The sequence below is a fragment of the Eptatretus burgeri genome, chromosome 2 (assembly GCF_056783735.1).
Source record: "Eptatretus burgeri isolate ZD-2024b chromosome 2, Ebu_testis_v1, whole genome shotgun sequence".
NCBI classification, from domain to species: domain Eukaryota; kingdom Metazoa; phylum Chordata; class Myxini; order Myxiniformes; family Myxinidae; genus Eptatretus; species Eptatretus burgeri.
Genome location: NC_140962.1, coordinates 121328212 through 121354876, shown reverse-complemented (window position 1 = coordinate 121354876; position 26665 = coordinate 121328212). Strand labels below are relative to the sequence as shown.

Sequence of the window (26665 nt, the reverse complement as noted above, 5' to 3'; positions counted from 1 at the left end):
GCCATATTGAGTGGCAAGAAAGTATTACCGCGTCCATAACAACCGATAGTCTCCACTTCAACTGCACCGTTATTTCCAAGCAAGCGATCTTTTTTTTTTTCTGCAAATGGGTAAGAGTAGTGCCCCGGGATGTACTTAGCGGTATACTAAAAGGCTCTGGAGTGCAGTTTTACCGCCGAAGTAGACCGACGAAATCTTTGGATATCGGTTCTGAGAAGAGAAAAATGGCGACCTGGCGAACATGACTGGTTGTTTCGCCTTCATTTTGTCTCCGGTATGTAACCAATTTCTGATACGTTATTTCACTAGTTGGTATTAAATAACTGGTGGTTACAAAATATTGTCTGATTTGTATCATTAAAATGCATTATATCCCTTGATTTATTGACAGAATGAGATGGGCTCGATCGCCTAACCCCTGTCTAACGCGCACAGTTCTGAGTTGTTTCACTACAGAAAGTCACATCGATATCTATAATACATAAAAACAAGGACAAATGTGTCCACGAGCAGCGTCCTGAAGGTTTTGTCGGCTAAAAAAATAAATGAATAAAAATTTAACCATTTTTAAAAAAAAAAACAGCAACAACAACTTTCAATATTTCGTCACGTGCCTTGATTAAGCCAATAGCGAAACTCGTCATAATGTATTTACGTATTTACGATATATCGTGTATTTACGAAATAAAATAATGTATTTACGAAATTACAATACGATAAATGGAATAATCTTTAAATAGTAACGTGAACTTTTCGAAACTTTAAAGCAAATGTCCGAATATATTTAAAAGTTCATGATAGACACTCTCAAAAGGCACCGTCTATGTGAGGATGTGTACATGTGCTCAGTATTTAAGGAGATCCGGATCTTGTAGAAACAAGAGCCGAGTCCTCGAGATTAAGATTTTGTCTTCACAAGAAGAAGAAGAAGAAGAAGAAGAAGAAGAAGAAGAACGCCGCCGGGCTCTCTATGAGCAGCGTTCGCTATGTGAGACTGCTAAAAACTAGCTTGTGGAAATATCCACAGCAGCGTGGCATTACACCGGATGCTTGTCATGGAAAAAATATAATGTATCTGTAAGCAAACTGACGAACGAAGATTTTCTACAAACTCAGCATTTAGACAAGAGCTTCACTTGAAATTAACTTGTGGCAGCAGTCAGGTTAAAAGAGTGACGCTGGTTGCTGAACAAAACGAGCAACAACGAATACAATAATAATAGTGAAACTAGAACGGGCACTCATAGAGCGCATACCTTCGCCGCCACTACTTTTTTTGTTCTTGGTATGAGTGTGGGGAACTGGTTTCATATGAATGGTCTTATGACACAAACCACATATCTATAATGTCATGACCCCCCCCCCGACTTTCGGGGGCTACGGACTAAACAACAATCAACTCATGTCGTTTTGGCGAGTCTTCACTCACAAGCTCGGTGAATACAACGTTTCAATAAGAGAAGGTAATCTCGTTTGATGCTGGTTTCATGCAAATCGAATAAGAATTGACTGAGTTATGCCAAAAACCGCATATTTTTCAAGGGCGTGACCCCCCCCCTGACATTTTACCCCAACCGGTGACATGTGTTATGACGTCATTGTGTCACAAGATTGGGCATTAAATTCTGAACATTTTGGTGCTGGGTTCATGTAAAGCGGACAAGAATTGACCGCGTTATGACAAAAACCGCATATTTTTCAAGGTCGTGACCCCCCTGACCTTTGACCCCTAACCGGTAACAAGAGTATGGGCGTCATTGTGTCATATTGCATGTCACAAGATGAGGCGTTGAATTCTGAACATTTTGGCGTTAGTTGCATGCAAATTGAATAAAAATTGACCGTGTTATCGTAAAAAGACGATTTTGACCTTTTCGTGACCTTGACCTTGACCTTTGACCCGAACGATCCCAAAATCTAATCGAATGCTTCCTGGCTAATAACCAATCATCCCACCAAATTTCATGCAATTCGGTTTAATACTTTTTGAGTTATACGAATCACAAGATTACAAATAAATAAATAAATACACACCGACCAAAACATAACCTTTCGCAGAATGCGAAGGTAATAATAGTGAAATGAAAGAAAACAGGCTTACCTTTCCTCACGATAATACAGTTCTTGTCAGCTTTCGTCGAGATTATGTCATGAACAAACACGGCGACATAACATGAGTAAGCGTCCATACTCGTAAAGGCTTTTCAGGCTGGCTTGAGTGTAAGGACTCGGCGTTTCAACAAGGGAAACATAGATGTCGGGGAAAACGATTTGAGGCCAAAATTTCCTTTCTGTTGTCCATTTATCCTTTGACATAATATAAGGATCTTCACCAAGACCACACAGGTTCAGTTTTTCACAGTACCTCTTCTCAGAAATATCATGTAATCCATGGAAATAGCCCAGAAGTTCGCGTGACACGTGCGTGGTCGCCATGATTTTTTGCCACTCAATATGGCGGAGCCTTCCCTTCCGCTGTGACGTCACTCGCTTAGTGCATAGGATCAATTCAGTTGTAATTTGTCACTGGCTTTGACACCAATACAAATTCTTATTATGGACCCCAGACATCAAAAAGCTACAAATATCTGTAGGCTGTTGGCTGTGAAACAAAAAAGTCCACAAGAAGAAGATGAAGAACAACAACGTGAGTAAGACTTAGAGATCCTCCACGAGGATCTAAAAACCGTGAATATGCGAAGCACAGGGCCACGAATGTTGAAGCAGGTCGCATTTTATAAACCGTGATTACGTGGCATCTGTGAATAGCGAATGCACAAATAGCAGGGTCCGACAGTGTATATATTTTTGTTCCAGAGCCACAAGATAAATTGTACTCAATTTTCGCATTTATTGGTGAAAGGAGAATCATCCGTTTATGTGTCTGCATGTGTGCGCGTGTGTGTTATAATCATGGCCGCCACTATAATATACTAACACTATCAGGAAATGGTATGAACCCGACTCCTCTCATCCACAGATGTTTATCGTTTTTCCTATATTTCTGTGAGTGTGATTTGCATCCAGAGCAGAACAATTATTGTTAACCATCCTGAAATAGCCCCTCTTTCGGCGAAATGCTGTAAGTTGTGTTTAAAAGATTATTTGAATGACATATTTCATGTTAGCAACGGAAGGTTAAAAGTGCCCGGCGAGCAGAACCGAGTCACTGTAAACGCATACACAGTGCATGCGCACAGGGCCTCATTTAACATTCATACATCATATTGATAGTCGCGTATTACTCTGCATCGATTGTCGTGCCCTGTGTGTGTGGCATTTACTTTGTGAAACCTTAATATATTTGAGGATCTCCGTCACTCTTCTTCTGCAGTGGCCCTGGGTGGTGTATTTCACCACCAGGGCAATACAAAAGTGCAGGAAATAATAAAATAATTGTTTCTTCTGATATTTTTAGCAGCGTCTCGCGTAGCGAACGCTGCTCATAGAGAGCTCGGCGTTGTTCTTCTTCTTCTTCTTGTTCTTGTTGTTGTTGTTGTTGTTGTTCTTCTTCTTCTTCTTGTGAAGACAAAACCTTAAACTCGAGGACTCGGCTCTTGTACATACAAGATCCGGATCTCCTTAAATACTAAGCACATGTACACATCCTCACATTGACGGTGCCTTTTGAGAGCGTCTATTACGAACTTTTAAATATATTCGGACATTTGCTTTAAAGTTTCGAAAAGTTCACGTTACTATTTAAAATTATTCCATTTATCGTATTGTAATTTCATAAATACATTATTTATTTCGTAAATACACTATATATCGTAAATACATAAATACATTATGACAGGTCTCGCTATTGGCTTTATCAAGGCACGTGACGAAATATCGGAAGTTGTTTTTTTGTTTTTTTTGTTTTTTTTTGTTTTTGCCGACAAAACCTTTATGACGCTGCTCTTGGACACATTTGTCCTTGTTGATAATTCATTTTGCAATCTCATTTCTATTTCGATGATTTTCTCACATAGTGCCTTGTGTTTGCGTTCAACTTGCCAGGACAATGCGATCGTTATATGCAGGTTTTCCAACAATGCGGATCGTTATAACAGAGTGAATATGCATCAACTAAAACATGTTCTGAATGTCATGCTCCTCATGAGAGAGTTCCTTATAACCATCCCATCTTATGCAGAGGTCAACTGTATTTGTAAACATACAATACTTTAAAATTTGGACTGTAACATCTACCACTGCACACCATCCATAAACTACAAAAACCGACAGACACTTCTCCAATCATACCACCATAAAACCAAGAAACGCCCGCTTTCTTGAGAGTGATCCTTCCTGTGCAAGATCACATGACTTGCCATTGTATTTAGTCACGTGAGTGTGAACAGGAACGACACTCCCCTGGCTCTCCTTTCCCTCACAGATATTTGCATTTAAGGACAGATTTTGCATTTTTCCTGAAATTGTGGCTTCAAGTCACATCAATCAGTATGAAAATTCTATTTTTCTAGCCAATCTATAAAGTAGTAAATATCTATATGAATGAGTGAGTGAGTGAGTTGTTCAAAGTAGCTTCTTTACCGTCGATTTTCCATCCTCTGCTCCCAACCTCACCACCAACCCTGCACCCCAACACCCGATGCATTCTCTGTACATCCACTTTTGCCTGTTCTCCCTTCACTCGTATCTCCTCCGAAACTCCATCCCGTTTTTTTTTCTCATATCCTCCTTCGCTTATCTTCATTTTCTCAATTTTAACCACAGTGTTATTTATCCCTGTGCATATCAATACAGAGTCATGGAAGATAACTATTGATGATTTTGATAATTACAATAATCAATTTGAAATTCCATGTCATTCTCCTAATTTTGCTTTCTTTCAATTTTCTTGGAAAGGTTTTATTGTATAAGATGGCCACAAGCTGCTTCCAAGTGCAGTAATAGGCAGCAGAACTAGCTGAAAATTATATATTGTTACACCCACCGAGTGTATTTTGAGGGGGTTAATCCCCGTTTCTCCTCGGAAGAACCGGACCTGGAGCTACCATTCACAAATAACTTTGGGGTGTGGTGGGTTGCTTAACAACCACGAACGCCAATCAGTTAGCCACGAGTTCCAGTGTCCACCGACTAATTTACCATTTAACTAGAGGTCACGCACATGGCCTCCTGACCATGGAACATGCCCTCGGTGATGCACCAATCTTATCTTGATTAGATCCTAAGTAATGCGGCTGAGCGTTTACCGCCAACTATGACGGGTTATATGACTATGACTGCAGTTTGGAAATTATAATATCCCAGTCTATCTAGGTTCAGACAATGCTGGATCAATGGAAGTGAAATGACAATCATGGAGAGGTTGAAACGTCAACAAGGAATTTATTATTAAGAAAAATAAATGAACTGAAGGAATTTTTATTTCCTTGTTGATTAAATGGATGGAATTCAAATCAAATGTTCAATCAACAAAATAATCTCATTCAAATTAAGAATTCAACAAGTATTTATATAAAAAATGGATAATGATCAGATGCTTATCAATATGCCTTACCTAACAATTAAACACGAGACATGAGTACCCATCAGACCATTATGGAGGAAAAGAAATCTTGTCTCGGCTTACCAAGGCCGAATCTACTAAAATAACCCAAAATGTGAAAGCGTTAAAGCGTGGCTTGATGTACCTCTTTAAATGAGCTCATTTCTGTTGCCCGGCTCATTTCTGTTGTTAGCGCTTTGCCTCGCCATGCACCCACCCACAAACAGGCTCGAATACCAATCGTGTGACGTTGTCATTCCCAGGAACCAGGAATGCCAAGAACCAATCGGACCGAGCAGAACCAGCAGGAACAGTTCAACTGTCACAAACTGCCATTGCTGCTGCCACCAACCATCAGGAGCTGCCACGAACCATCATCAGGATCTCTCACCAACTTGCATCAGGGCAGTCCTGTTATCCTTTTATAAGTGACCACTGTGGACGGAGCCTCGAGCATGACTTCAGCCAAATCCAGCTTGCCTGTTGGCGCATTCCTGCACGAGACCTCCAAGCGTCCATTTTCGTACTCATTCTCTCCCAACAATCGAACGAGATGCAACTCCCAACCAACACAGGCCTGGCTTATGACTCCATGTTCGGGGCACAGGATGAACACCAGAAAGTGGCCACTTGCTGGAACAAATGTGCGGAAACAAAAAGCGCCCACAGACGTCAACGGGCAATCATCTCCTCCCTGTTCAGCTCAACATGAAGAAGAGCCGGTTAACATCCACAGAGCTGCTGAACGGGGTGTCGATCGCCAATGGAAAAAGGTGGGTTCCTGAGGTAAATGATGCGAGACCACACCATGTTTGATCGTCAGAACGAACTGGTCAGGAAAAACTTGCAGTGTGATTAATGACTCAAATGTTCTGTAAATCCAATGAGAAAATGATAAACAAAATAAAATGTGTAAATAAATCATGTATTTCCAAGCCAATGTTTCTTGATGGAAAGGGAAGAGAATAAGTATCTGTTGGGCTAATGGCTGTCGTATCGCATGCACGAACGGTGAATATCGCTCATCGGTAATTCCACGTAATAATGGACATGAAGCATAAAATTTTAAAATGTATTTTTCAAAAGGATTTCTGTTGGACGGTGTTTAGTTAGGTCTGAATTTTCATCATTTATGCGATATTTACTCCATGGATGATGTCACATGATTTGATGGCCATCTTGAAAGAACTGCCTCAACGGTAAGTCATTCTGTCTGTTATCATTTTGTCGAAAACATGGCTATTTGATGAATGTTTTAATCCGAAGTAGTATTCGCTGATGAATATTACTGACATATGATCAGGCTGTAGTATAATTTTTGAAACATTTCCACTGTTGTGTACCTTTTTTTTGCATCTTATTGTACCAGGTGCACAATGTTACGTCCGTTACATTTTTTTTAGTGTTATTCACATCTGCAGTCCACGGTCTAATGCCTTTTTGATCAAAATATAATTTTTGTTAAAAAAAAAAACAACCAAATGTTCGCTGATGTATGTAAGAGATTGTATAGATATCATAAAATGCTCCCTAGCATTGACTATCCAATATGTGATCGCATGGGTTACGTCCGTTACAGTGAACTTTTCAAAATATTTTAACAAACAACAGACAAATCATATCGTTGGAATATAGAAAGTATGCTACTAATGCTTAGTTTGCTTACTGTGAATGAAAGGTATACTACAAATTCGTTATTTCGCAGGATTTAAGAATTGTGCTATGGCCAGTTTTAGTTGTGTCCATTTCGATGTTACGTCTGTTACACCTCTGAAATGTTGATTTTTGCTTTAGTAGTAGATTACACAGTGGGTTTTGTACCAATATCAGAAAGCCATAGAGACTAATTACGATATGTTATAAAGAAACTCTGTAATATGGCCAACCTTTTCAAAATTTCAACATTAGTGATGCAATTTTTGTCTCAATGTTACGTCCGTTACGCTGGAATTACCCTAATGCAGAAATGAAAACTGACGCAAAATCACATGTCATGAATGTGTCTAAAAGAGGAAAAGGTTATCCCATAAGAAAGAAGGGGAACCTGTTCTCTACCCTTCTCCATTGCATCAAAGAGTCAGATCCGATCATCTGGTCGGATCTCACACTTAGGCTATCTCCTCACAATATTTTCTGCTGCACCTTTCTCAGTTTCCCTTTTCAAATACACTTGGCGCACACACACACACACACACACACACACACACGCACACGCACACGCACACGCACACACACACACGCACACACACACACACACACACACACACACACACACACACACACGTCACTCTTCTCCATGCACCCTAGAAACCTCACAGTCTTTCTTCCCACCTCTCTCCCTCAGCATTGAATAGCGAGGACACATCTGCCCCACCCGATAGGCTGAGTCCTCAATTCCACAATTTCTTTCTCTCTTTCCCTCTCTCCCCTTTTCCGATCGGTTGTGAATGCTTGTGCCCATGTACTGTGTTAGTGGTAGGTAGGGGGCTTGTTAAGTTTACTCTGTCTCTTTTCTCTTTCTCTGATCTCATTGCTGTAGAAATTGCTTAATCCTCATTTCTCCCCGTGCCATTAAAATCATTACGTTCCCTCTGCCCCACCCTTTAATTTTTTCTTGCTCCCCACTTGTGCAAATAAACCTGTTCTTGTTGAATCTATTTCCGATTGGTCCGTGTCCATCTTTTCCACCATTGGTCTAACTCTAGCACTGTCCACATGTAGATAGCTAGGAAGGTTGAGATTCCTGTCAGTTCGGTTTGCAGGGTCCGGCGCATGCTAGCTGGAGAGCTCGGCCACATTCAAGATCACAAGATAACGTAACTAGCACATTTGCTGAGGGTGCGTTCCCCGGCCAGGGGGCCACAGGACCCCCAGTTAAATGGTTGTTAGACCGACGGACACTGAGACTCGTGGTCACTCGATTGGCATTCGTCGTTGCATCGCAACCCACCGTCGGGTGAAGATATTCGCTTCCGGTGACCTCAGGTCTGGGTGAGTTCGAGAGAAACCGGGATTTCTCCTCATAGTCGGCTCTAGCCCCAATACCACAACATACATATATATTGTTACGGCTGTGGAAATTAGCAAACCACCATTCAGGTCCCATAGGTGAGGTATCTCTTAAGTACATGTGTAGTTAGCCCCAAACCCGTTGTTTAGAGGGAATTAATGTGATTCATTCGGGCTGCGACGCTTTGAGTCAGTCGTTTTTCTTTTTCTATCTTTTATTTCAAACAAAAACCAACGAGGACGCTCGGTGGGCTTTTCGCGCCATTCTTCTCCACGCTTGGTGTGAGGGAGGAGAAGCGAGGGGAGGGCAGTTGGTGCCCGATTGGTGGATGCGCAGTGTGACGCGGCCAGGGAGGAGGAACGCCCCTCTTCGAGACCTTTCTCGAAGTTCCTCGAAGGGGGGTGGAGCAAAGGACGGGGCGGAGCAATGGGGCGGAGCCCCGCGATATAAAAAGGGATGGCTCTGCGAAGAGGGTGGTTGTTGTTGTTTCTGCCGGCCTGTTGATCCCTGCGCGCCCTTGATCCTGATGAGCCCTGGACCTTTTGGACAAACGATGGTGTGAAGAGAGAGAGAGAGAGAGAGAGAGAGAGAGAGAGAGAGAGAGAGAGAGAGAGAGAGAGAGAGAGAGAGAGAGAGAGAGAGAGAGATATATATATATATATATATATATATATATATATATATATATATATATATATATATATATATATATATATATATATATATATATATATATATCCTGTTCAAGGGTTCGCCGGAGTCGGTGTGGTCCCGAGACTCCGCTGGTGGGACGGAGCGTCCGCCATTTCCTCTCCCTCTCGACCCCGAGTGTCGATGATTTCTTCCCCTCCCCTCCCCCCCCGTCCGCACCGAGAGAACGCTGAAAACCCCGTTCATTCCCCAAAACCCCGGTCTGTGGCGTCGAACGGTGACACGTGACGGCGCGAAGCACGAGCTCGCCGACAACGCCGGAGGAGCGGGAGCTGAGGGCGCGGAGAAGGACTCGGTGCACGCACAGGGAAGTGACCACTTCTATTTCTTTTCAGGGTTTTTTGTATGGAACTTGTAGCGCCATGTCTTGTGAAGTAAAACTGTATAAGTGTTGCCGTGTGTTCGCGTAGTCGGTTGTAGCTCTGCGTCGTCGTTGCTTTAATTGTTTTCTTCTTGCATATGCTTTATGTGCATTTCTGATTCTGTTTGACTATATGTGTGCTTTGTGTCTGTGTCTGTGTGAATAAAGTGCTTGTGTGAACTTGTTCCCCGTTTCGCTGCGTCCTTCCCTTTGTTGAATCTCCATCTTGCTTCACGTAAAGGGTTCGTAGTGGGCTTAATACGCCCGATAAGTAATCGGAACCGTCGAGGCCGACGATAACACCGCTCGGTTATCCCGATAGTACGGAACGCACTGCTTAAGCGGCCCGTGTCCGGAGTCGACCTGCGGCGAGGTGTGATCGCCCGGTTTACCATCCGCGTGGGTACTTAGGTAGGTCGAGTTTGGCGAACAACCCTATCCCACGCGGGTGGCCGATTGGCACGATCGTGGTGAGGCCGAAAGGCCCACCCGTGACTAGCTCCCGGCGTTAGTCCGAGAGGGTCACGACAGAATTGTCCGTCCGGTGGGCGACGTGCCGCGATTCGAGTCACGTGGCCGATCGCACGCCGGCGAGTGCAAATTCGCAACAATATATATATATATATATATATATATATATATATATATATATATATATATATATATATATATATATACACACATTATCTCAAACACCCTTTACAAACTCTACATGCCTGTCACCTTTAGCTGGCCACCCAGTTCGTGAAAGATGTCGGCCAAAATGCTTCCCCAGTTAAACCCGAGAAGATATGAATATAATTGGGGTCGTTGAAGTAGTCGAATATAGTAATCGTATATTTTCTTACTAATTACATGTACTGTACAAATATATTAAATAAGAATGACGTCAGTGTGTCTTCGACTATTGTATCTCGTTCTTTGAAATCTTTGAACATCCCTCATATTTTTTTTAGATCCTCTTGGAGGATCTCTAAGTCTTACTCACGTTGTTGTTCTTCCTATTCTTCTTGTGGACTTTTTGTTTCACAGCCTGCAGTTTTCATCGAAACTTCCTGAAACTTGGCATAAAATGTACAAATACCCTGCGCAGACAGTAACCATCTCCGATTTAGAAAATTCCTCTGAGAAAAAAGTTATGACGTCAAAATATCTCCGCTAATGGAAATCACCTAAAAAATTGTCTCCGAAACTCGGCAAGCTTTTTGAATTCTGTTTGCGGGAATCGAACAGGGCATTAGCAGAGATGAATTACCGCACATATGATGCATCACTCTGACATCATATCAATTTTTATGACGTCGTTCCTATTTTTTGACATTTTTTGTTTCACAACCCAGAGTTTTCATCGGGTCTTCGTGAAATTTGCCATGTATATGCAGAAAGCCCACGCGCAGGCAGTAACCATCTCAGATTTTGGAAATTCTTCTTAGAAAAAAAAGTTGACGTCATAATATCGGGCCGCTAATGGAAATCGCCTATACCATTATCTCTGAAACTACGCAAGCTGTTTGAATTTTGTTTGCGGGAATCAAGCCGGGCATTAGCACAGATAATTTATCGCAGACCTGATACATCACAATGACGTCATATTCGTTTTTATGACGTCATCATTAAAAGGACAAGGATCTTGGCTCATTTGAGCTTGTTAAACTTTAAACCTATGAGCGATTAAAAATGCACCGCACAAGCATCCCACAACACATCCTTAAATATCGTACATTATGGATTCTTGTATTTCAAGAAAGTTAATGCTCTCGCCCTGAAAGTGTGCACGAGTCGTCAAGTTGCATTGCAAACTTCAAGGAATTTTTCACTTCGGCCAAATATTTCCTCTTGAGCTATTTTAACCCTTTGAATGTCACGGCCATGGCGGTTGAAGAATAAAAAGCGATATTTTATGAACCGTCTGTCGCCATGATGAGTGCAGTCACAATCAGATGGTTACAGCATTTCCACGTCATGTTTCTCCAAGTCATACATGTTATTTGGTGGCTTCCCCACCCACACGTGCAAAGGCACATTGCCTTCGGCGACACAAAGGTTATATTTCATTGCTTTAAGAAAGAATAAAATAAATAGCAATTTGTGGGATTTCAACACAGTCGCGCTCTCTTTCCCAAACACGCGCTCGGTTTCCCTGCGCGGAAACGTCCGTCGGACTCTTGAACAAAACTCGCGCTTGTTGGCTTTTGAAGGGCTCGTGCAGCGAGCTGTTGTTGCTTCCTGCACGCGCTGTTTGTGTTTAACAAAAAAAAACAAAAAAAAACAGGAGCATTCAGAGGGATGTTCTGTCCAAGTGCGGCTGTGAGTCACAACTTAGGCTGCAATTGTTGAAAGGCAAATCACATCTGCAGTACATTTCTCCACGCAGAAAGCAGCTTTTCAAGAAATTATCAAAAGTCGTCATCATCATCATCATCATCATCATCATCGACTTACGTAGGGAAAGACCGGACACTCCATTGGCTTAATACCACATAAATCCTCAAACAAATCTACTAAGATAGAACTTATAAACCTACAAATTACCTAGAACTCATCTGTGGACAATTTCCCATTCAATAACACTTATGAAACCTTGGGACATCATTGCTAAACTAGAACAATGAGAGACCCAAAAGTGCCCGTTTGTCATTTTTACCTCTGTGACCGAAGGTGAAGGAGGTTGTTTTCACCCCCATTCTGTCTGTTTGTCTGTTTGTCTGTGTACAGGATATCTCAAAAAGTTGTGTCACTGATCCAGATGAAATTTGGTGGGCAGGTTGGGTGTGTGACAAGGACGAACTGATTCGATTTTGGTGAAGATCTGGATCTGGATCCGACTACTAGAATATTTCAAGTGATTCTTTACCATTGAGAGATAGGGCCAAATATGATGTATTGCAGGATATCTCAAAAAAGTTGAAGATGGATTCGGATGAAACTTGGTGGACAGGTTGGGTGTGTGGCAAGAACGAATTGATTCGATTTTGGTGAAGATCCGGATCTGGTTACGAGATTTATTTAATTATGTAAGTGATTCTTGACCATTCTGCCTGGTGTTGGCTTAATGGTTCGGGTGGTGGGCTTTGGATCCTCGGGTCCTGAGTTCAAATCCCGCTCAGCTGTTGAATTTATACCAGGTGGGGTTCACTCGGCCTGTCATCCTTCTGAGGTCGGCACAATGAGTGCCAGCTTGCTGGTATACTGTCGGAGTGGCGACCCGTCCAGGATTGTTGCCAATTGCCAAGGAGACTGCTAAAGCAGCACCAACGCTCTGCACAGAGTATGGTCCCGATCTCCTCTCCTCTTGACCATTGCGAGATCGGCCCAAAATCGATATATAGCATGATATTTCAAATATATATTGGGCCTGATATGTTCTCGTGTATCAGGCATTGCGTGGCAGAGGTATGCACTCTACCAAGTGCCTCTCTCGTTTATTAATATTACTAGTACGTGCCCGTAAAAAAAAAAAAAAAAATATTATAATAAATAAATAAATAAACCACACAGGCCGTTTCTTCCTCTCACGTGCCCGTACGTGCGTGACCCGGAAGTTCGATATTATTCTCAGTTACGATTATTCGCAATTTATTTTTAATACCCAATTATTCAATTAGCGCCAACGTATGTTACCTTTTCGCAATGTCGTGGCAAGGAAAAACAAAAAGAGAAGAGAAGAGAGAGAAAAAATTTACTTCCTGGTTTGGAGCATACCAGCACTCTGATGTTCCCGAAATTTATACACCGTCTAATATGAAAACGATCATAACTTGGGCCATTGTGTTTATCTATAAATGCGCATAAGAAATCGAGAAATTATTGGAATACACGAAGTCATCACTCTCCCGAAGCCCGTACGTTGTAACCCGTAAAGGGGAACGTGGCTGTGCTTCCCTTCCCCATCCGCCACGCCCACACAACAACGTGTCTTTTTTTTTTTTTTTTTTTTTTTTTTTTTTTTGTATACCTTGGTCGAGGCTCGTATGAGAGCTAACACACAACTCACAGCAAGGAGGCATGAGGCAAGAGGGGCGGGAGTGGAAGGGACAAAACATTGGGGAACAGACACAGGTGAACTGTGGAAAGGAGAGGGATGGGGATGGGACGGGGAACATGGCGAGGGGAAGATGGACATTAAAGGGACTTTCAGGAAGGAAAGCAGGAGAATTGAAGGAAGTGGGCTTGGGTGGATTATCGGGGGTAGAAAAGATCGAGGATTTGGATGGGGGAAGATAAGAGGTGGTGGTGAACAGCTGTTTTGAAAGCCTGAAGGGAAGAATGGGAAAGAATAGAGTGAGGAAGTTTATTCCAAAGGCGGGAAAAAAGAGGAATGAAAGAGTGAAGATGAGCAGTGATTCGTGATTTTGGTAGTTTTACCAGAAGGGGGTTGTTGGCGGACCTTGAGCGCCCTGTGGAAATGTGGTTGGGACAAATCGCAGAGAGAGCAGGGGGGGCAAGGCTGGAGAGGAGTCGGTAGAAGACAGAAAGACCACCGACCAACCTGCGGTGATTGAGTGAGAGGCCCAAAGACTCAGCTTCATTGCGGGAGATGCCAATGATCTTAAAAGCCCTGGTTTCGACAGCGTGAAGTCGAGAAAGGTGGGAGGCAGGAGCACCAGCCCAGAGGGGAGAGCAGTACTCCATCAGGCTACGGACAAAAGCTTTGTAAGTGGTCAGGAGCTCAAGAGGGCCGAGGAAGGACTTTGCACGACGGAGGATTGTCATTGGTTTGGTAAATAAATGGCCATAACTTGGGAAGCACTTGTCCGATTAATATCAAACCTTGAAAAGGCACATCCTCAGGTCCCCAGCAATCTACCTGGCAAGTTTCAATTAGATCGGACCAGAGGTTGTCGAGAAACAGCGGTCACACACACACACACACACACACACACACACACACACACACACACACACACACACACACACACACACACACACACATTGCTGGAATTATAGATAGATGATCTATATATTAATACTGAAGGACCAATGTTGTGCTCCTCCAAGCGGTCGCGTCACGTTTTTCTCGGTACTGTGACCTGGACTGAAAGAAACTTCGTACCTGTAAGAGTGCATCGCACATAGTGGCAATAGTCAAACTTCAACTCTGAAGCAGAATAAATACTTTCCGTTTTACATTCATTTACATGGCGACGTGTGACGTCACCGCTGAGAGGCGTCAGGACGTCATGACATCATCGGTCATGCTGACGTCATTATGTCCGTCGTCGACAGATCGTTACCGCTGAGAGGTGTAATTCCACTCCTTGAAAATAGCGTCTGCAATGTAAAACCCTCTTCTGCACATGCTGACTACCTCAGAATGTGAATTTGACACAAAAATGTAACAAGAAACATTGTATCTTCTATATATTAATACTGAAGGACCAATTTTGTGCTTCTCCTCGCGGTCGCGTCACGTTTTTCTCGGTCATGTGACCTGGACTGAAAGAAACTTTGTCCTGTAAGAGTGCATCGCACATAGTGCCAATAGTCAACTTTCAACTCTGAGGCAGAATAAACACTTTTCGTTGAGACGGGGGCGAGGAGTGAAGAGGCGGGGGCGGGGGATGAAGAGGCGCGGGCAGGGAGTGAAGAGGCAGGGGGCAAGGTAAGCAAATTTTTGGGCGGGGGTAAGCAAATTGAAAACGGGAGACGGGGGGAGGGGAAATGGGGTGGGGGCTGGGGTGAATTAGGTGGGGTTGAGTGTGAGGGGGTGGACAGGGGGCGGGGGCTGGGGGCAAGTGGGGCGGGGAATCAAGAGACGGGGGCGGGGAGTGAAGAGGCGGGGCGGGGTAATTAAATTTTTGGGCGGGGGTAAGCAAATTGAAGGCGGAGGGAATGGGGCAGGGGTGGGGGATGAGTAGGCGGGGGCAAGCACGTGCTGTCCAGTCCATGTCCCTCGAGTGTGGGTGAGCTGGTGAGGGTGGTTGAATGAACGGAATCCATCTGTAACAGGGTTTTGGCTAGTTATTATTATTATTATTGTTATTATTATTATTATTATTATTATTTTTATTATCTTGCCAAAACAAAGTTTTTGCAAGATATTTTAGTCAACTTTTTTTTCTTTTTTTTTTTTGTTTGTCTTCAAGCATGGAAAAAAATTCTGCAGAGCACAGTTATCATTGGAAATTTTTGTAACTTCGCATATCAGAGGCCTATAGAGGTCCCTTTCAGTGCACAAAATTTTGAAGGTCAAGGTCACTTTATCGCAAATCAGGGGAGTCTAAGAAACCCTTATTTTTTGAGTAATTTTGATCGGATCGTCTTCAAACTTCATGGAAATATAGTTCATGGTCTGGCGCTCAGATGATTAATTTTTGGTGGCGATTGGCCTTGACCTTCATGGTTAGCACCTCAGGTCAAACATATTTGACCCCAAGGTCAAATTTTCAAGTTTTAGGAACCATATCGTGTAGTACCTCAAATTGAACACCTTGATGAGTGCTTTCTAGATATGTCAAGCTTGAGACATTATGACGTCATTTGGTGACGTTATGAGGAAAACGCATATTTTTCATGGTTACTCTGTAGAACGATTCTCATCGGAATCTCTCGTAGGCAGATATTCCTCAAGGAGTCGCTCCTGTTGGATAGCAGCTCTGTTCACCTCAGTGTGACCTTAAAGAAGTCACACGTGGTCACCTATTGGCAAGATACGGGTTTATTATTTTTATTATAAACATTGGTTTATTATTTTTATTATTACTCGAAGCACCCGCTCCCACAGGAGCGGCCAGGGTTTTTTGTTATTATCCTTCTTCAAATGTGTAATTCAGAACACCTCACTGCACTGGAAAACGTGGGGAAAGTAATACTCTACTGTAAAGGGTAGGACTTGGAATACCCTCTCCCACCTGGAGTGGCGCTACATGATACACATTTACATAGAGAATTTACGTCCCCTTCCTGCCTCCCCAAGAACACTGGCAGAGAAAAATAATAATAATAAACAGAAGAAAAACAATAGGGTTCCCTGTCAGAGTGACAGGGTACCCTAATAAATACCCCCATGCACTAATTGAGGTCATGCTGATCCTATGCAGCAAGTCTGGGTGTAACCGGGCCAGAACTATAGGAATGTAATCGGGCCAAGAGTAGCGCCACAAACAAACAAACACACACTGGTCAATGAATTATAGTGAGGATTATTCTTTTCTGACAGCATAACATAATTGGTTTAAGCTATGAACGTGCTTTAAACACGAATTTGCTCATTTTATAGTGGGAAGGTGCAAACTGATCGAAATTTTAATAGCTTAAAAGGATTCCACAAAAAGTATGCAAAACTGCATTCCTTTGTGAAGGAAGAAGAAGGGAGCAGAGGGGTGGGCGGGACTTTGTCAATCAGCATTATGGGGGTGGGACTGCTAGACACATTTGTTCAAAGACCAATCAGACCTATGTGGGTGTGGTTAACAGTGGAATATTATCACGAGTTAGTGGACTTCCTGTCCTATGTATTCTGGGTCACTCCTGGGAGGACAATCGGCTGTCTCCATGCCGCTGCCCTGTTCATGCAGGGCAGGCACAGCGACAATCGACAGCAACAACACACATATTTCTTTTAAGTACCTACTATTTAGAATGTTAGATTGTCTATAAAGTATGTACAGTACCATTATAATGTGAGCATGTCAATAAAGGTTGGATGACAACATTTATAAATCAGTAGTAGAATGCAGTTAATAAAGGTGCTCTTATCACATACTCTTGGCAAAACACTTTATAACCATGCTACATCAATATAGTTACTAAATTAGCTTCAGCAAAGATTGCACTCCACTTCAAATTTCCATTGTATACGCATATCATTCTACCATTGTGGATGCAAATTCCCATTGTGTACGCATATCATTCTACCCAAAAGGGGGAGGGGAACTGCTTGTGTTTAATACAACACAAATCATAAGAACAAAAATTCCATGCAATAACAAAGAGTCTCCAGCATATCAACACATTTCTCAAAGAAAGTAGAGAAAAAAGTAATAAAAACATTTTTAACAAGAGAGAGCGCAATCAGAAATTGCAGACCCTCGCCAGGACTTGGTTTGTGGGGTGGATTGTGTGTGGCAAATAAATGGAAGGATGTACCAAAAATGAAAGGTCATCAATTGCAAATGAAAGGTCTAGATGGTCTAGTTGTAAATGTGTAAAGGTCAAATGGTCTGAAGGTCTAAAGGTTGAAAGGTGGGAAAGTCGAAAGGTCTGTAAAGGTCTAAATGGGTCCAAAGGGTCAAAATGGTCAAAAGACTTCAAAGTGTTGAAAGGGTCTTAAAAGGTCGAAGGAGTCTACATGGTATTTATAGGTCTGAAAGGTGTGAGGGTCTAAAGGTCTAAAGGGTAGAAAGGGGTCCAGGAGTCTTCAGGCATCCAAAGGATTTGAGAGATCAAAGGGTGCAATGAGGTCGATAGGGTCTGAGGAGCTTTAAAAGGTCTTAGAGATCGAAAGGTCTTAGGGATCTCCTCCTCCTCTTTCATATGCAGCACAAGGCTGCGGGTGGTATGAATGACTGAGGGTGCGGCTTTGCCGCTGATGCAATGCCCCTATTACCAGTACATTGGTACTCATTTTGCTGACCTCAGAAGGATGACAGGCTGAGTCAACCCCACCTGGTGTTAATTCAACGACTGACAGGGGCTCAAACTCAGAACCCAAAGATCCCAAGCCAGCCACCCTAACCACAAAGTCAACACCAGGTTTTGGGGGATCTTAAAGGGTCTTAGGAGTCTAAAGGGCTTTAGGGGTATTAAAAGGGTGTGAGGGTCTATTGGGTCTTAGGGATTAAGGTTCTCAGGGGTTTCAGGGCTCTAAATGGTCTTAGGTGTTTAATGGGTCTAAGAGGGTATGAGGGATCAATCAACCATTATAACAACTGGCAAGGTGCCCTGCCTGGATGGGATTTGAAGTGGAGTCAGGATAAAGAAGGCAAAAATGCAAATGGCGACTTCTGTCATCGAGCTGAAAAGCATTTATTGCCATATCAATTGCAATTGATAAGCTCTAATGGCAGCGAGGTGTTCCATTTGAAACTGTTTGTTTGATATTTGTAGCTTTTTGATGTCTGGGGTCCATAATAAAAAATTGTATTGGTGTCAAAGCCAGTGACGAATTGCAACTGAATAGCAGGATTATCATTGCAACTTGTTACCAAAGTTGTTTCCATCATTGACAGTGTTGTAGTTTGCATCCTTTCACGTGTGGTTCCATGGTGTAATGGTGAGCACTCTGGACTCTGAATCCAGTGATCTGAGTTCAAATCTCAGTGGAACCTTCAATTTATTGTTATTTTTATAAACCTTGTTGTTTTCATCTCTGGTTCTTGGGAAGAAAATTTAACTTCCTCTCTTTCGTCAATTTATTCCATTACGAAGTTTATTTTATGTGCACGGCTTGATATGATCCCAACAACTCTCCTTTATTCATCACACATGTTTTGTTTTTTTTTAATTGACATTCCTGGCATTGGATGTTATCAAACATGTATGTGTATATATATATATATATATATATATATACATATATATATATATATATATATATATATATATATATATATATATATATTTTGTTGTGGTTGACCAAATTCGCAAACCACCATTCAGGTCCCTTAGGTGAGATATCTCCGTAAGTATATGTGTAGTTAGGCCCAAACCCGTTGTCTTGTGGGAATACATGTCATTCATGCGTGCTGCGACTCTTCAGGATAGCCGTTTTTCTTTTACTATCTTTATTTTGGACCAACCGCCATTGTTACCACCACCAACCACAACATCAACCACCCACCGCGGCGCCGCTTCACGTCACACCTCGCAACCGTCGCATCGCCACCGTTCTTGCGCCGCTTGTGGGTACCGGTGTTGGACTCGTGCAGGGCGCGCGCCGAACAGCGTGTACAAAACCACGGATTTTCAGCTCCGAAAACGGATCAAAAACGACACACGCCCACTTTTGTTCCGTCCAATCGGTGAGCGAGGGGCGATTTGGCCCCGCCTCCAGGGCGTTGGAGGGCGGTCGCTATATGCAAATTTATGGATCAAAAAGCATTCGCGCCCACTTTATCTCGGGCCAATGGGGAGCGAGGTGAAAGGTCGAAGGCAGGGGGTCAAAGATGAGAGAGCGAAGCCACGGGGCTTATATAAGCGACCGCGTTCGTCAGTCGAAGAGTTAAGACTTCGCAGTCGGTGGAGTTGGGAAGAAGAAGCAAGAAGGAGTTGGTCGTCGTCGTGTGCGTTGAAGTCGGAGCGAAGGGGACGGAGCTGTGGAGAGGCGGCGAGGGCAGACGAGGGGGTGCTCGCGTCGTGCCGGGAGCTGCACACCAGGGAGGCCGACGGCGCGACCTGGTCGAGGTGGAGACGCTCGTCGCGGGACTCGAGGCAGAGTAGAAATCCTCCCTTCCCCGAGCATCAGCAACCCCCTCCTGTTTCCCCCCGCGCTGAGATAGTGCGACCAAGGGGGCCCCTTTCCCACCCCCTACCAGACACTGTCCGCGAGGCCCGCGGAGTTGAGGCACCATCGCCGCTCCGCGTCTCATCACCAGACGGGTAGGCCCGACCCGGTCTTGGCCTCAGGCCCGCCTCATCCTTGAGGGTTCTCTTTTCTTTTGTTTTTGGATATGTGTTGTCGGCGCCGTCTGTGAAGTAAAATTGTATAAGTGTTGCCGTGTGCTCGCGTAATCGGTATTAGATCTGCATTATCACATTTGCTTTTTGTGTAAAATTGCATTGTGTTTCTTTTCCTTTTCTATGTGCTTTTGGTGGAATTGAATATGTGTGCTTTCCGTTCATCGCGAATAAATGTGCTTTGTGTTGAACTGTTTCCCGCTTCGCTTCGTCATTTCTTTCATTGAATCCTCATCTTGCTTCACGTAAAGGGTTGGTAGTGGGCTGAATACGCCCGATAATTAATCGAACCGTCGAGGCCGACGATAACACCGCTCGGTTATCCCGATAGTACGGAACGGGTCGCTTAAGTGGCCCGTGTCCGAAGTCGACCTGCGGCGAGGTGCGATCGCCCGGTCTACCCTCCGTGTGGGTACTTAGGTAGGTCGAATTTGGCGAGCAACCCTATCCCACGCGGGGGCTGATTGGCTCGATCGCGGTGAGACCGAAAGGTCCACCCGTGACTGGTTCCCGGCGTTAGTCCGAGAGGGTCACGACTGGATTGTCCGTCCGGTGGGCGACGTGCCGCGATTCGAGTTACGTGGCCGTTCGCACGCCGGCGGGTGCGAATCCGTAACAATATATATATATATACATGGGCAAATACAATCCGTCGCTTTTCTGACTGGTCAATAAAGTGGGGAGGGGGTGAAGAAAGAGGGGGAGGGATAGAGAGAGAGGAGGGCAGGTGTAGGGTGACAGGGGGACGGGGGATTTATTGGGGAGGTGGGGAGAGCGACACCTCAACAAACGTTGCTATTCACTGTGGGAGGGAGGGTGCATGAGACAGAGAGAGAGAGAGAGAGAGAGAGAGAGAGAGAGAGAGAGACAGACAGAGAGAGACAGAGAGAGAGAGAGAGAGAGAGAGAGAGACAGAGAGAGAGAGAGAGAGAGAGAGAGACACACACACACAGAGACACACACAGAGAGACACACACAGAGACACACACAGACACACAGAGGCACACAAAGAGAGAGAGAGAGAGAGAGAGAGAGAGAGAGAGAGAGAGAGAGAGAGAGAGAGAGAGAGAGAGAGAGAGAGAGAGAGAGAGAGAGAGAGAGAGAGAGAGAGAGAGAGAGAGACGTGGGATGAGAGTGCTGCATTTTATGAGGAAGGGGGAGCAAGGAGGGGACAGAGTGAGAGAAAAGGGTGGGGGGAGAAGAAGAAAAAACACATACAGGTGAGGGGTGGAGATGGGGTTAGCAAAGAGAATGACAAGTGATGCTTAATGACCGAACACACAAAAAAAAACGTGTCAGAACAGCTGTACACACAATGACACAACAGAGTTTGTAAAGTAATCCGCTGGCACATCTGCAAAAACTTTCATATTCCAGTTGCAGAAAATTTGTGGGAAAATGAATCAAAAACAATCACTGAAAACATTGAAGTACCGCTCATGTGCGACCTTATGATCCATAGGGCGTGAACATCGAAAACAAAGCAATGTGACCAGATATCAAACTTTGGGACAAAAAAAAGAGAAGAAAAAAAAAGAACATTCCGAAACCCCATATGTAGACACACACACACACACACACACACACACACACACACACACACACACACACACACACACACACACACACACACACACAGACCTTGGAGGGCTCCATTCCACTTTCTGGAACCCATATATGGAGATAACACACACACTGCCCTTTCATTAGTATCAATGTGTGTGTGTGTGTGTGTGTGTGTGTGTGTGTGTGTGTGTGTGTGTGTGTGTGTGTGTGTGTGTGTGTGTGTGTGTGTGTGTGTGTGTGTGTGTGTGTGTGTGTGAGTGAGTGTGTATATATACATATCGGCAATATATTAAAACGAAGAGGTCCATATATTGATATGCTCTAATGGTATATATATATATATATATATATATATATATATATATATATATATATATATATATATATATATATATATATATATCTTCATTTTAATATATTGCTGATATGCAATGCCCAAAATCCTTGTTTAATGAGCAATGGCCTACATTTTCACTCATTAACTTTTCTTTAAGAAATTAAAAGATTTTTTTTCATATGGAGCAGCTCAATATGTTGTTGTTAACTTTGTTGTGTCAAAACAGATATACGTATTAAGATTTCATATGTATTCAGTGGGAGTCAAATGTTTTTTCACTTGTACTCTTGGAAGACCTTGAAAGTATATCACACTAGCAGCAAGGGCAAACGGTAATTAGCTATTTACATTAATGAGAATAACATTTGGCTGTTACTCCATGGAGAACTGCTCTTCACTATGAGCTCACATTCCAGTGTCACATCTGTCTCTCCTGGATTCTGTGGAATTTAAAGCTCTCAAAATTATTGGAATCTTCTGTGATGAGGCCGAAGTACAGGGTCTGTTGCTGACACATCCCAAGCAGGTCAGTGGTCTCTGATTTTTACCATCTATTTTCCAGTATTGTGCCCTCTGCTTTGTCGGTACTCCGATCATCCCTATCTACTCCAGGATGCACGTGTTCTTCCACTAACACCTCCTCGTTAAGCTTCCAAAATCCAGGTTGATTGCAGAACCTCAACTCATTTATTCCTCCCTTCTCCCATCTATGGAACCACCTTCCAGAGGTTGTTCTCTCACTCTTCTTTCCAGAGGTGCAAGCAAGCAGTGCCCCACCATCTTTTGTCATCCCCAAATCTGACCCATGATCTTTATTACCCCCATTGACCTCTTCGAACCAACCATCTTAATTTCTCGTTTCAGTGCTTTTTCCCCTCCTCCCTCTCCTCATTCCCTGTTCATTCACTCCCTTGATTTTTGCCCCAATATCAGTTCTTCCTTATTTCTTCAATGAGCCTCCCACCTGCAAAGAAAAAAACCTATCAACAGACACAGAATTTGAACCTTGGTTCTCAGAATGGTGAGTTACGTGGTCAGATACAAATGCCAAAAAGCCACAAACCCAATTCTTGATGACAAACAGCAATTTTTGTCAGATCCGATTCCACTTGGCTCAGTGATAAACACATGGGTGACAGTATAGCACTTTCCAAACTCAGCTGGTGTGGTGACGACGACGACGACGACGATGATGATGATGATGATGATGATGATGATGATTCAAAGTTAAGCGGGGCTTCAGTTGCTTCACCACCAGAAAACACAATCTCAGCACTGATAGAGAATTCAACACACTGCAAATGCTGCACCTACCTATAGCGATATTCCTTTTTTTTTTTTTAGAGAAAGAGACACAGAGAGAGTGAAGGCCACAGATATGAACACTTGAGAAATGTGAAAATCCATGCACTTTCCCTCCTGACACATGATCTCAGGCTCGGCAAACCCAAGGCGGGTGCACAGCACAGAGTCCCCCACATACCCGGTCAGTATTAACATCTCAGAGTTGGCTAAGTCAATATTGTCTTCATGTTGCTATTGAAAGGTAGGGCAGTAAGACTTAAATATTTCATAGTTAAAGGGAGTGATTGTATTTCTGGCTGTTTTGGATGGCAGGGAAAAACTGTGCACTATTTTAGAAACTGCATGGAATCTATTTCAAAAAACTCACTTTGCTACTTTGTTCTGTGTTTTATGCTGCTGTATGAATGTCGCACCGTTTTGAAAAGCCCTTCTGTCTCTCTGGTGTCAAGTGTGCCTGTACGGATTATTCTGCCAACTGTTTGTCCCCATGGTTAGTCATTCAACAACCGCAGCCTACGCTTTGCCACTGCAATACTCTGAGGAATAGCTAGAGTAGTTAGCAGGCAAGAGAATATCAAAATGTCTGAGAACATGTGAGAAAGGACAATATGTGGATAGTATTTATACATTGTTCAAAATTCAACACTTACATTTATTATTTTGAAGAATATAAAATATTATACTCACAATGAAAAAAAGATTGTTTTGGATTTTTGGAGAGATATTGGGGATTTTGGGTTGTCAGTGCTCCCCCTTATACCCTCCACCACTCTCCCTGCACTCCAAATGCGATCTCAAGCAAACTGTGAACTGTAAGGCAAGCCTGCAATGAGAAAGGTAACAAACAATAATTCTTGGAAATAGCTTCTTGACACGACTCTCCTGAGTATCATTGGTGACACTTGTCAAGCAGCCTGCACCCAAGTTCCCTGTGGAGTCAACTACATGGTTGAAACAACAAAATAAATTGCTCAACAATGATGGTGATCCCTCTGTCATAGAGGGTACCCCTTTGAACTTGGACTCTCAAAAAGAAAGTAAATAGATATCAGCACTTTCCAAATCTCTGAACAACATTAAATCTCTGAACTCAGTCTCTAATTAGAAGGGCACTTTGAAGAGCGCAAACCTCCACCCTGTAATGCCTGATCCACGAGAACATATCAGACCCAATACATGTTTGAGATATCGTGCTATATATCGTTTTTTGAGCCCTATCTCTCAATGGTGAAGAATCACTTTAAAAATTCTAGTAATCGGATCCAGATCCAGATCTTCACCAAAATCGAAGCAATTCGTCATGGTCACACACCCAACCTGTCCACCAAGTTTCATCCGAATCCGTCCACAACTTTTTGAGATATCGTGGTATATATTGTTGTGGGGCCGGGTGTCGGCGGCGAGCACGACCGCTAGGTGGAGCAGTAGAGCCGGCTCCACCGAACACCCGGAATCTAGATCGTGCTTCTCGGAGAACTCCGAAAGGCACGGGTCCCTTACAGGACCGTGAATCGCCAATAATTTGGTCGCGTGGAATAGGGTTAATTGCCAACTTCAATATACCGAAGTATCCACACGGCAAAGCTACCGGGGAATTCACACCCTCGGCAGGCCTCGAGCGGAACGAGCCGTTATCGTGCTCGAACCGTGCGTAACCCGAGCGGATGGTTTCCAAGACCCGTCGGTCCAAATGCACAATTTCCCAACATGCACCGTGCTAAGCCAATGAAAGAAGCACAGAAACGAGCTGGTACATTCAACAATATGGGTATTTATTTACAATGGGGGGGGGGGGGGGGAACACACAAAGAGCAGAGTTATCCGACTATATTCCAATGTACAATAACGCAAGCACTTAACAATTCTACTTGACAAGACAGGCCTGCACACAGACAAGCACACCCAAAGAAAATAAATGGACCCCGCCGGGTCTTTATTCGGCTCTCCAGCCGAGGAGGATATTTTGGCTGGGAGTCAGGACAGCTGGCGACCTGGCCATGAGCACGCGGCTGGTGGTCCACCCCTTCCCGGAGCTCCGGTCGCCAAAGGACGGACCAGGGCAGCCGAATCCAGAGGGGGCGAGACGAGGTGATCTCCTGTGTTGAGTTTGTCGATCGCTTGTCGTACTGTGCCAGACGAGACGCCTCGGATGTGTGCGATACAGTTACAGGCAGACCAGACCGAAGCGTGCTCGAGCAGACAGGGTGCAATTTCCTCCCGCTCGTCCCGACAACCATTCTCTTTCTCTTATGGAGGGAGGGCCTCTTCTCCTAGCCACTCGCCTCTTGATTGGTCAGACCCATCGCGTAATTCCCTGGCCGTCTTCCATTGGACAGGCCCACAGTAGGAGGGGCAACTCCCACCCTTCTGGGCAGAGTCCCGATCGGAGGCGTTTGTGGCTCCGCCTACCTCCTCACCTCCGGCCACGTGTGTAATGGTGTTGAGTCGGAAACGGGGCGGTTGAGACGCCAGCTCCTTGCTGATTGGCCAAAGAGGGACGCCATGCCTATGTTAGACTCTGCCCACGTGCGCGCTTGCTGGCGAGCGCGTGAAGAATGCCGCGAGCAGAGTGTTGTTGTGTGAAAGTGAAGATGTAAAAGATCCTATCTATAAAATAACCCACAGTGCACGTACACTTAATTCCCATTAGACACAGGGGATGGATTCTAACTAGAAACACATACTTATCGATATAACTGATCTATAGGGACTCTGGCTGTTAAGTGCTCATGGCTGCCAGATTCGTAACAATATTAGTTTAGCCCAATCGCTCAATGGTGAAGAATCCCTTAAAAAAATTATCAGATCGGGATCCAGATCCCGATCTTCACTAAGATTGAATAATTTCTTCCTTGTCACACTCCCAACGTGTCCACTAAGTTTCATCTGAATCCGTCCACAACTTTTTGAGATGTCGTGCTAGATATCGATTTTGGCCCTATCTCCCATTGGTGAAGAATCACTTAAAGAAGTATAGTCGTTGGATCCGGATCAGGATCTTCACCAAAATCTAATCAGTTCGTCCTTGTCACACACCGAACCTGTCCACAAAATTTCGTCCAGATCCGTCCACAACCTTTTGAGATATCCTGTACACAGACAGACAAGCAGAAAGGGGTGAAAACATAACCTCCATCACCTTCGGTGGCGAAGGTAAAAAGAGAAAAGGAGAGTACTCATAGTTTTCGACCGAAGTTTGCATAGCCACAATGAGCAGTAAAAATTGTGTGCTTAAAAGAGACAAGACAAGTCTGA

General features: G+C 43.8%; 1 protein-coding gene and 1 non-coding gene across 2 annotated transcripts in view; both read left to right on the top strand.

Moving 5' to 3' along the window:
* Positions 1-8160, top strand: part of LOC147032955 (uncharacterized) — a 71786-nt gene extending 63626 nt beyond the window's left edge. Inside the window, exon 3 of the mRNA XM_085871020.1 lies at positions 5767-8160. Within this exon, the coding sequence (XP_085727146.1) occupies positions 5767-6215 (449 nt within the window). The 3' untranslated portion in view covers positions 6216-8160. The remainder of the gene's footprint in view (positions 1-5766) is intronic.
* A 10622-nt stretch (positions 8161-18782) lies between these two features.
* TRNAQ-CUG (transfer RNA glutamine (anticodon CUG)) lies at positions 18783-18854 on the top strand. The gene has a single exon. It is a non-coding gene; the product is annotated as a tRNA-Gln (tRNA).
* The last annotated feature ends 7811 nt before the right edge of the window (positions 18855-26665 follow it).